General features: G+C 34.7%; 1 protein-coding gene across 2 annotated transcripts in view; it reads left to right on the forward strand.

Annotated features, from left to right (window-relative positions):
• pde4bb (phosphodiesterase 4B, cAMP-specific b) overlaps nucleotides 1-12,428 on the forward strand; it is a 52,423-nt gene that overhangs the window by 20,304 nt on the left and 19,691 nt on the right. For both annotated transcript variants that reach the window (XM_043257912.1, XM_043257920.1), the window contains 4 exons: nucleotides 2,913-3,110; nucleotides 4,630-4,666; nucleotides 4,753-4,823; nucleotides 5,103-5,152. In XM_043257912.1, coding sequence (XP_043113847.1) covers nucleotides 2,913-3,110; nucleotides 4,630-4,666; nucleotides 4,753-4,823; nucleotides 5,103-5,152 — 356 coding nt within the window. The remainder of the gene's footprint in view (nucleotides 1-2,912; nucleotides 3,111-4,629; nucleotides 4,667-4,752; nucleotides 4,824-5,102; nucleotides 5,153-12,428) is intronic.

Genomic DNA, 12,428 nt, shown 5'->3' on the forward strand with positions numbered 1-12,428 from the left:
TTTGACGTGCCATTTCAGTTGTGCAATGTGGATTGCTATGTGTAAAATTGCAGAAATGTAATTTATGCATGATGGCGATTTAAATCTAATTCACTTCAATAAAGTTGACCATACACGCTATTCCTGTCATGAGTATTAAGGTGTGAGGGCGCTTTGGTGCAAATTCCACTCATGTTTAGTAACGTTGGAGGCCGTTGATCCATCCTCATTTCCGTTTTTTATTTGATTTATGAATGTGATGTAAACTGAATGTTTAAATATTCTATTACAGCTTTACCGACGCTGCATATCTTTAGTCTTTGGCTGTGTCCAAAATGTTTTCTCACTGTCATGCCTCCAAGTCAGCTCTTTTGTAGTTTACCACTCATACCGACTTTGTTGTGGCATTCATGTGCATTCAATAAGATATATATCATATATCATACGATGAACACGCCATGATTTCAACAAAGGAAGCTAACCCCAGGCCTGATTGATTCTGTGTTAACTCGTTCCGCTCCAGAATTTTTAAAAAAAAGTTTTCCAGACAACGCCAGCATTTTAGATGATTTTCACTTCAATTTGACAGCCTTCAGAATATTTTCCGCTACGCATATATAAACGTATTATATAACAGAATGAAGAACTTTTCTTACCGCAGTACAGAACAGGGATCGCTGTAAAAACTAGTCTTTGGAAGCTTTGTAATGTGATTGAGGAGATATCTTGTCAATGGCGAGGTAAGAGTTAAGGTAAGGCTTTTGGAAACCCACCCGACTGGTCCAACAATGGAATCCAGCAGTTTCTGAAGGTTTTCTCTTTATTCAGTCAAACAGTGCTAACTGACTAACGCTTTTTAGATGACCAGCCATGCCTGCTCTCAACAGAAGTAAGGCTCGGCCTATTTCGCTTGGTTGTGCAATATTCCGTCCTATACATGGAAAATCCAATTTCCCCTTTTTCCCACCGACCTACATTTTTAGCCTTTACAGTCCATTTGACTTTAAAGTACATTTGACTAATGCCAAGTTAGGAGCTCTAAAACCTCAGTTTAGTCTGTTACTTCAGTGCATTTTCTGTGCTTTTCCTTGCAGTAGTATGTTACTGTGGATGCCATGTGGAGATGTCATGTGTTAATGATGTCATGTGGAGAAGGTGGATTAATGACTTCCACTAATTCATTCATTTGAGATATCTGAGATGCTTCTGTAACAAGCAGAGTAGCTTCCTCGTGTCACAAGTTTTTTCAATACAATTTACTGTATTATGAGTATGACATAGGCTCTTGGGATCAGGAAGATTTCTCATGCTCATCAAGGCTGAATCCATTGGACCAAAAATACAGAAAAAATCGTTTCGTGAAATATTATTGCAATTTAACAGTTTCTCATTTCAATATTTCAAATTAAATGCAGTTAATTCCTTTGAAGCAAAATATATTTTTCAGCATCAATCCAATCTGTGTGTGACATGATCCATCAGAAATATTTCTAATATGATGATCTGTGCTCAGTGTTTGGGACCCGTGATATTTTTTTTATTATTCATTAAAAAATAAATAGTTAAAAAGAACGGTGTTTATTTAAAAAAAAATGTTTTGTTAAAATATATTATAATTAAAATTATAGTATATGTTATAGATTATATATATCAAACGAAATTAATACTTTCATTCAGGAGGGATGTGCTAAAAGGATAACAAGTGAAAATAAAGAATTATTGTTAGAACGCATTTCTATTTTGTATAAATGCTGTTCTATTTTATTAAGCAAACAAAAAGTATCACAGGTTCCAGAAAAAAACATGATAATTAATCATGTTAATTATGATGGTAATTAATCATCATCTTTCTGAAGGATCATGTGAATACTGGAGTAATGATGCTGAAAATTAAGCTTTCCGTCACAGTAAAATATTATATTTAAAGTATATTAAAAGAGCAGACCAATATTAGAAATTGCAAAAATATCACAATATTAGCATTTCTCCTGTATGTTTGATCAAATAAATACAGCCTCGGTGATCATAAGAGACTCATGAAGCGAACAAAACAAATCTGACTGATCTCAAACTGTTAAACTGTAGTGGATCTAGGTTTCAGCCCTGATTGAATCAGAAGCTACACTTTGATACTGACTGTGGATGTTATTTTTTGAGAGAAATCTGTGGCTTATCACACACACACAGCTATGAAATGCATTTGTGCGCATATATATATAACATCCCTGGTATAAGAAGATTGAAAAATTGTTTTGGATGTTTATTTTTACTGAAGTGAAATTGTCTTTCTCATATGGTTCCCTTTGCTTTCTCACTGATGAAGGCAGTTAAATGACCTTCACTTCAAAGCATCAATTTTGACCTGTTCTCCACCGTTCCTTTCTTCCCCATCCATCTTTTCATCTCCGCTCAATGTTGTTTTCCATTAGCTCTTGCATTGACCGCAGTATATTCTTCTGAATGTTTTTTTTTTTTTTGCATCTCTATTTTAAACTCTGACGTCCATCTACCTTTTTCGCCTTTTTTTTTTTCTCCAACTAATCACTGCAGTTTCCAAAAGACACTCGTTCAAATTTACAGAGTTTTAGTGGATAAAGTGTAATTTTAGCACAATTACTTACATGTTACGACTTCAAAACAATATTAATATGCTGGGATAGTTGTGAACTGATGCTTTTGGCTGTTAGCATCAAACATATCCAGCTTCACATCCATGTACTTGAGAAGTTGAGGAGCTCCGGTTTAAAATCTGTGTAAAAGGAAGCTGAAATAAAGTGGTTGCATCAACAAACGTGTTTTTTATATCAGTTTTTTATATGTGTTAACACTATCGGTAGGTTTAGGGTTGGTTTTGGTGTAGGGCATTAGATAGAGCATTAACTTATTTTAATTCTGTGCTCACCCCTGGTCACGTGTGTTGTTTTTCTGTGTAGTTTGGAGGTGGAGAATGGCCCCTCCATCGGCTGTAGTCCACTGGACCTGCAGGCCTCACCGGGCTCTGGTTTGGTCCTTCATCCCAACATGGCCAGTCACGGTCAGCGGCGGGAGTCTTTCCTTTACCGCTCGGACAGCGACTACGACCTCTCTCCCAAATCCACCTCTCGCAACTCCTCGCTTGTTGGGGAGCAGCTGTGAGTAAGAACTTCTTTACTCCTTCACACCGACATGCTGGTACAATGAATCAAAAGTGATCGGTCCTGCTGCGAATCACAGTCTGTTGAGAATAGCAGCCCAAAGGTGAGGTGCTTTTTTAAAGTGGATTGTTCGTGTGTATCTATACTTATTCAGACCGCGATGGAGTTAGAGGAGCTTGCGACTAAACGTGGTGGGAAATACTATAAATGAAATTAGTGAATAAATATGCAGATGAAATGAGATGTTATTCATATTTATGTTATTGATATTTGTGTATATATATATATATATATATATATATATATATATATATATATATATATATATATATATATATATATATATGTACACACACAAAAATGTTGATTTGTTTTAGTTAATAGAACTTAACTGAGATACAAAATCAATTTTCAGTGTGTATATTTATTTATCTATTTACTTATTTTATCTTTTATTTGTTTTATATTTATTTAATATTTATTTTTGTGTGTTATTCGTTTATTGCTTTTTATTTAATTTAAGTTTTATTTTAGTTTTACATTTAATTTCATTTTTTATTATTCACGAGGGAGGCCCACAAAAAATGTCATCCGTTGAAACCAGAACGAAATTCAAATCTTGATTAAATACAGCATTTTTTGCCTTAGCAGTGCGTTTATATTTTTGTTATTTACATTTAGCGTTTTGGAATGTTTATTTACTAGTCTGTTCATTTTTAATATAGGTTTTCAGGGATAGGTTATAGAAAGTTTGGGATTTTTTAGTCTTTTAGTTTTAGATTTTAGGAGACCTATGAGAACTCAAGCACAAGGAAGGCTCAGAAACTTTATGTGCTGTTTTGCAGTGTGCTTTGTATATGATTTGATCTCATAGAACATAATATTACTTTTTTCTATGATTTTCTCATCATATATATATATATATATATAAAAAATGTTATATATATATAAATATATATATATATATATATACACATATATATATATATATATATATATATATATACATATATATATATATATATATATATATATATATATATATATATATATATATATATATATATATATATATATATATATATAAATCCTTGAACATTTTTTTCAGCTTAACATAACTTTCAGCAGAGTTTATCTCAGTCGGTACACACCTGAATGAGTTAATCAAGGTCTTCAGGTTCATCAGACACCTACAGGCGGCTATGTTTGAACAGGTTTGACGCTAAACTCTGAAGTTAAACTCCATCTCCACAAACAGAACTGAGCACTTCTGCAATAAATCATTCAACATTCAGCTGTGGTACAAACAGGAGAGAAACTACAGAAGCAGTGCAGAAATAATGCATAACATATACCCCATTTAAACCTGAGAGATGAGATATCCTGGTCTTGAGATATTGCTCAGTGTATTGACGAGAAACCAGCGTGGAGTGCATGAACTGAATAACTAACCCACGGTGTTTTGGTTTCGTATTATACGTGATTTATGTGTTGTTTGTTTTTTTCCGGTTCTTAGACACGGTGAAGACCTGATTGTCACTCCTTTTGCTCAGGTACATTTTGCTCTTGCTTTCCGGATTGGAAAACTAAGACCAGTGAATCATTTGCACATCTATGTTGCTGTCTTTTTGTGCGATAGGTGCTTGCAAGTCTTCGTACCGTTAGGAATAATTTCAGCATCCTGACAAATGTCCAGTGTCCCTCCAGCAAGTAAGTGACATTCGCATTCGTTTGATAAAATGTAACGTGAAAAAATACCACTAGAGGGCAGAACTGACTTTGTGTCAGACTAGATGGATACTAACTGACCTTCCTGCTCATAATGGTGAATGTTCATTTTTGTTTAATTTCCTCGGTAATTGTAACCAAATGTACATAAACTTAAAAACGGCTGCTCTTAATTTCTCGTAGTTTGTTCAGTTGGTGATCGCATTATCAATTCCAGCTTTTATCTTACTAAAGTGTTTGTTTTCCTGCTTCACTTCACAGAAGATCACCAGTCAGCAGTCAACCGCCGGTGACCAAAGCCAACCTGTCAGGTGAGGTCCTCTGCATCTCCTCACAGACGTTAAAGTGTTGTTAACCTCGATGTGGCACGAGTCAGTAATTACAAAGCTTCAGACCCATAGCTGAATTACTCATAGCATGATCTGTGATCTGTGTTATGAATAAAAATGAAACGACAAACAAGTTATTAGCTAAGAAGCACCGGGGGAAAAGGGAAACTCAATGAAGGATGTGAAACGTGTCGAGTTAAGCCTGTCAAGAACCGTTTCATATTTCACCAGAAAGATATAAAAATTAATTTTGTTAATAAAATTGGTACTTAAGTTCCCCGTATTTGGGCGGGACATATCGAAGGACACAATAAACTAATAATTGGATAAAGAGCCAGAGTAGGGCCTATAATCAGCTCGGCTCGGACCGTACGTTTACTCAAATGCAAGGAATATACCAATAAATAACAAATGCTAACATGCTAAACGACATTCATCCAACTTACGAATACCAAGCAAACGTATTTAGATTGTAAAAATGGTTTGGTTTGAAATGTGTCTGAATCGTTTAAATGTTCTTTTTTGATTGAATTGGATGCCTTTGTATTTTTCTGCATGCAACGAAATTAGGAGTTTTTCCCCGTGCTGATGGCCTTGTGGGCCTTCCCCAATCCTGTGCTCATATTTCAAATCAACCTATACATCTTCTGCCCTCATGTCTCATCTGAGGCTCTGTTAGCATGTTTAGCTCAAACATCCGCCGTGGTAATTAAACCGCTACACCGCTGTCGCCTGCAAAATCAAAATGACGGCGTAAGTGGTAGAAAATGACAGAATAAGGGACGGTAATGTTATAATGAGATCATTTTGCAATATTAAGATATTTTGGATGAAAACCAGGAGGTATGGCAGACGGAGTATCCTGATGATGTCTTTCATACTTTCATGTAGTGTTCATTACAGTACTTGACAGTCAACGGGAAAGTCACAAGCCTCCCAGTTTTCATCCAAAATATCTTAAATTGTGTTCAAAAAACGGATGAAGCTTTTACGGGTTTGGAACAACATGGGGGTAAGTGATTAATTACAGAATTTTGGGGTGGAGTGATACTTTAATGGAGACTTGATGGGTGATATGTGATATGTGAATGTGATAAGACTTTCAGTTTTATCTTTAATTTTACTTTGGTCACTGTTGCTATGGTTACTGTTGAGGAAAACGAACTCCTCTCCCGTTGCACGTTCATAGAGAGAGTTAGTTGCTATCTGAACAGGACACTTCAAGACTTCAAGAGGGCATGATATTGCAATAATAATGCCTTTTATTCTCACTCGGTCTGCAGTAGCGTAATGGAAAGCTCTGACATACGTTAACAGACAGGTAGGACAACCTATCGTAGCCTCGGACCAAGGCATGTGATCGAACAAACATTTTGTGGTCCTATGCCTTCCGCAGGTTATATAAATACATTTCCGTCATGACTACTCTCTGAGGGATCTGCATGGTAATGTAGTACGTGACAATATTAATGTATGGTCTTGATCCGTTACTGAGCACCAAGACTTGCTGCTTGTAACTAGGGATGCACCGAAATTAAAAATCTTGGCCCAATCCGAACAAAATGAAACACTAGACTTCTTTTGCATTTATTTTGCACATGCATATTTTGCCTTTTTTCGACATTTGCATAAATTAAATAGCCAAAATGTGCCAGTTTTGTGTATTTTTTTACTTTACGAACACATGCAACCTTGCTGAGCAGAAGAGAACTCTTTCAAAACATTAGAAAATATTACAGATCCCAATTGAAACACCGCGTATGAGTGTTATAATAATGCGTCTGTAATAATTGTAGCATCGTTCTCAGACACTGCCAACACGTTTTCTGCATTAGCGTGTGCCTATGTTTCATTGTCATTGTTCGGCATAATTTATTAGGTCTTTTCGGGTTATTCGGCTAAACACAGAAAGAGCTTTTTTTTCTATTTTCGACCGAATATTTTCGGTTGCCGAACATTTGATGCATTCCTACTTTTAATACAACCACATACATGCTGCTGTAAGAAATATTGCTGCTGCGCATATAACATACATGAATAACCCACTAGCATACACGATCACGCTGTAGCAGATCTATACAGGTGGAGCTGGGGAAGGTGGAAGGTTTCTGAAGCGCAGCGAGCTCATTGGCTATGAATACCAAAAAAATCACCTACCCTGCCTTTAAATATGTCAAAGCCATACAGCTTGATTTGCTAGTGCCTTTGCTAGACGTAGAGAGGAGCTCTCTGATCCCATTGGACAAAATTTGATTGGATAAAAAACTGGGTATGTTTGTTAACGCAAAGTTGAGTCATTTTTGATCAGTTTTTCCACTTCAGTTTGTCATAGATGTTTAGATGGTAGACTAGTGTTTTCACACCCGTCTCATTTGGTGCTTTTGTTTCAGAACCCTGAGCATTAATATGCATGAAAACTGATAAGGTAGTGGCTATTTTCTGCCAGGATATTTTGGCATGCTTTGAAATGTTGCCTTGTGAGAGCGGTCTCAAACTCTCAATACGTCTCGTTCAAATGCAATCAAATGCTATTTTAATAGATAAAAACCCTATTATTTAAACAATGCGTGCATCAAATAGATCTTAATAAGCGCAATTTTCATAACACAAAATATCATTACTGATTTTTCTCGCTATTTCGGGGTTTAAAAATAAACTAGCGTGTTGTTGCTTTTGTGAAATGAAGCAGCAGGTGTTGCTGGTCTCTTGCGAATGTCTTAAAGACTGCTCAGCGCCCGTTTGTACGATGGCCACCGCAACTCTCTCCATCTGAGCGGCCTGAAAATCCCAGCCTCTTTGAAGAGTGTGGGTGGAGGGGGAAGAATGAAAGTTTGAGTAAGATAACGTGTTTGTATGACCTCTTACACACACACACAAACCACAGAGACGCGATGTGCGTAAATGCTGCTCAGCGACGCATATAAAAAGCTGTGTTTACTGCGTGTATGTGTGTGTGTGTGTGTGTGTGTGTGCGGGTGTGAATAGTCATGCGTGCGTAAGCTTGCATGCTTAAAAAGAGCAAGATTGTGTGTTGGACCAACCTTGTTAATTCAGTTATGAACCCAGTCCAGGTCATATTTCACCACAAAATCAAGCAAAAAAATATTCATTTAAATATATTATTTAATTAAAATCATTACGGTAATTTGTAACTACATATATCATGTATGAATACACATATACACATAGATACGGCTTTCTAATAAACCAATAAAAATATGTACTAAAAATTGTTTTGTAAACATTCCCATGTTCTGTTAGAGGAACATTCCATTCTATCATAAGAACATTGCATCTAAATGTTCTTTAAACATTTAAAACACCCGTTTTTTATATTTAAAGAACGTTTTGTGAACATTAGGGGAGCAATTCATTTTTTTTTTATTTGAAACGGTTACAAAAGAGCAGATTTTTATTGTAATACTGTATAAACGTTGCTTCCGTGTTCTGTGAACATTAGAGGAACATGTTCGAACATTTTAAAATTGGATAAAGAGCGATAAATCAGCAACAGCGCGTTCCCTGTTAGCTGATCCTTCTGAAGATCGAATGATTTTCTAAGAATGATGTCAAATTTGATGGCATTTTATTTTGTCAGTACACTGGAACTGAACGCTGTTTCAGATTGTTCCCTTCCAGCTGTTCGGCGGTAGGAGGGTAGGATTCGTACACGTAAACTTATAATAAAAATAATATATGAATCTAAAGAGAATTTAACAAAATTGAGAATCATGGGAATTACAAAAGCAACTCAAAATAAAAAAGTAAAGCATTTTCCTACTATAGTGAGTGGAATGTGTGAGAAAATGTGCTTAACGCTCATAAAAATAATATCAAGATGTAAAAATCTTTAAATAAAAAGGTTTTCATTTATATTTTTTGATGTATGAGGCTTTGATGGATTATGCTGAGATTACAAGATTTATTTAAAACATATACATATATACATAAAATCATAACAAATGCAAGTAAAGTGTTATTTTTACTTTTGTGAAAATAAAATGTCACAATACATGTCATCAAATGACTTACAGCTTATAAGGTAATATTTATGTAAAACCGAAACAACATACTTATTATAAACTGTGCCTATTAAAATATGTAAAAGAGTAAGTGATGCAATTCATGATTTCGTAAATGGTTAAAAACGTCTTGCTGACAAATGCGTAACAGGATAGCGGCGAAAATGTTAAATGAACTGGGATTTTTACGTAGTCATCTAATGACTTCCTGTCTGAAGTGATACATAAACTGCTTTTATATTGTGTCACTGAATGACATTTTATTAGTGTTGTCTGTAAATCATGGCAAAAATGCGTTAAAGTCATCCTTTTTTTGAAAATGTAAAATTTTGAAAATTTAAATTCGATGGCATACATCCTTAGGCAGGAGAAAAAAAAACTAAAGCCTTTTGAAGCGTCATCGTCACCTATCTTCATCATCGACCCGCCTGCAGGTGTTTGTGTGTGTGTGTGTGTGTGTGTGTGTGTGAGCTCCAGGTGTGGAGGCTTTAGACACTGATCTGCAGAGCTGAGAGTTGCGAAGAGGGGGGCAAAGGATTGTGGGATGTTTTGGTTCCTGTTTCAGAGGCCTCTTAGCCTCATTGACGTCATTACCACCCACCTACTTGTACCTTCACTTCCTGTATGTTTGAAAACACAGACGCCTCATGGTCCTGGCAGGAAGAGACACACACTCGCACGCCGAAAATGGTGGAAAACTGTGCTCGCTTGCGTTGCACAAGCATATCTGGAGCGCCGGAGGAAATCAGAGCGTGTGTGATGTCCCTGCTAGACAGGAGAGCCGCTTTAATGCTATATACTTTCTCTTTTACTCTATGCATTCTTACAGCAGCAGCAACCTATTCGTTGCTTAACAAATGCACTTGCATCAGTAAATCAAGATTGCGTGGCATAAATAATTCAGTTAAAGGGATAGTTCGAACAAAAAGTAGCATCCTGTTGCCATGGTTCCACACCTGTACGTATGAGTGCTTTTCTTCTGCTTATGCCAGAAGAAGACTCTTTGAAAAATACTGATAACCAAAAAAGTTTTGGTTCCCATTTTGTTTGTGCAGTGGGAAGCAAAACTGTTCAGTTACCAATAACCTTTAAAATATATTTTTTTGCATTCAGCAGAAGAAAGAAAGAGATAAATGTTCGGAACGAGAACATAAATGAAACAGACCAATAATAACAGAGAAACGAACGGACGGTAATCTATTATTTAGTAGCATGGCTGCAGGTTGTGTCTGTGGTCAGAAAGTAACCAGGCCTCATGGCAAATGTGGCATCAGTAGTAACAACAGTTCTCTATTATATTACGTGTGTTATCCAACCTGTTCTATATTTCAGTTTAGTAAGGGTTTGATTATGTATATAGACAGTGTATTGTATGTTTCCACATGCTTAAAATGTCCTTATGAAAAAAAATAAATATATATATATATATATATATATATATATATATATATATATATATATATATATATATATATATATATATATATATATATATATATATATATATATATATATATATATATATATTTTATATATTTTATATATATTATATATATATAATTTTTTTTACATGTGTGTGTGTGTTTGTTATAATATATATATATATATATATATATATATATATATATATATATATATATATATATATATATATATATATATGTGTGTGTGTGTGTGTGTGTGTGTGTGTGTGTGTGTGTGTCTGTGTGCTATTAATATCGTTATTATTATCTTTATTGATTTATTGATAAAAATGTCCTTATGAAGGGCCAAAAAAAAAAATATATATATATATACTGTATATATATATATATATATATATATATATATATATATATATATATATATATATTATATAATTATATTATATATGTGTGTGTTATTATTAATATATTTATTTATTTCTTTAATTAATTATCATTTAATTATTATTTTTATTTAAAAAAACAGTAATTACAGCTGTTGTAGTTCTGACAAAATTGTTATCTATGTATTTATTTATTTATTAATCATCATCAACAAACTAAAGTAAAAAATCAAATGCCTTATTATATAATTTTCATTATTGTTGATTTAATTATTATAATAAATCTTGTTGATTTCATGAATAATTGCAATAATAAAATAGTTTGTTGTCTTTATGAAAATATTATTTTTATTTCTTTCCTTTTGTTGTTGTTTTTAATAATAATCTTCATCATCACACGTTTTTACAACAAAATAAAAAAAAACAAAAAAACTCAATGCACTACCAATAGTACTGTTGTTTATATAAATAAGTATCACACACCATACTTTTAAGGGGAACTGTGTAGAATAGAAAAGCAGGGGGTTTTTATTGTCGTTTTGTGTCGTCACAAGGCTCCGCTGCCAATGACCTGGCCCTGAACCACAGCTTCATAAAACACTTCCAGAGAAATTAAGGAGGAACAGAGAGGCAGAAAATACAAGAAGAACTTTCATCAGGAGCCAAGCTCTTCAGGGAGAGAGGTCTCATCCTCCGGCCTCTGTTTATACTTTCTCATGTAAATCTCTCTCTGTCTCTCTCGTGCTGGAGCTGCTTTAATGACAGAAAGCAAGAGAAAAACACTGCCTGGATGATCCACCTCAGCAAAAACATTTGTTAGCTTGCAACTTGCAATACAGTACGTGTATAAAATACAACACTACTTAAAATGAAGCATTGTGGCACTTTTTAGATCATGCGGATAGTTAATGCCAGGCTTTAGACTAAAGGAGAACTGACTTCATCCACTAAATAACACCAACTTCTTAAAAGTTGCAAAAGTTGGCTCAGAGAAGCTCCAGAAAAAAAAGCCAGCATTGCAGATTCCAGAAACTGCACGATGCCAGTATTTGGTTGAAGTTATGTAGGACTGTGTGTGTGTTTGTGGTTACCTCTGCTGATGCACAGACCTTATTAGAGCTTGTAAACCGTATTAGCAAGACCGCTGCAGCCTTGCTGTTGTTTCTGATGAGATGTTACAGGATGTGTAAACATCTCATCCACACCTGCCTTTGTGTGTGTGTGTGTGTGTGTGTGTGTGTTCATGTTTGTACACGTAAGACAGCTACTGCATCTTATTTTGGGACATGATACCCTTAGAAGTTTTTAGTCAGATGCAGCTGAACTTCTTTCGTAGTAATATTTTATATTATTTATAATAATCTTGGATTTTTACTAAACTATATATATATATATATATATATATATATATATATATATATATGTGTGT

This window comes from Puntigrus tetrazona, chromosome 2 (assembly GCF_018831695.1).
Source record: "Puntigrus tetrazona isolate hp1 chromosome 2, ASM1883169v1, whole genome shotgun sequence".
Lineage (NCBI taxonomy): Eukaryota > Metazoa > Chordata > Actinopteri > Cypriniformes > Cyprinidae > Puntigrus > Puntigrus tetrazona.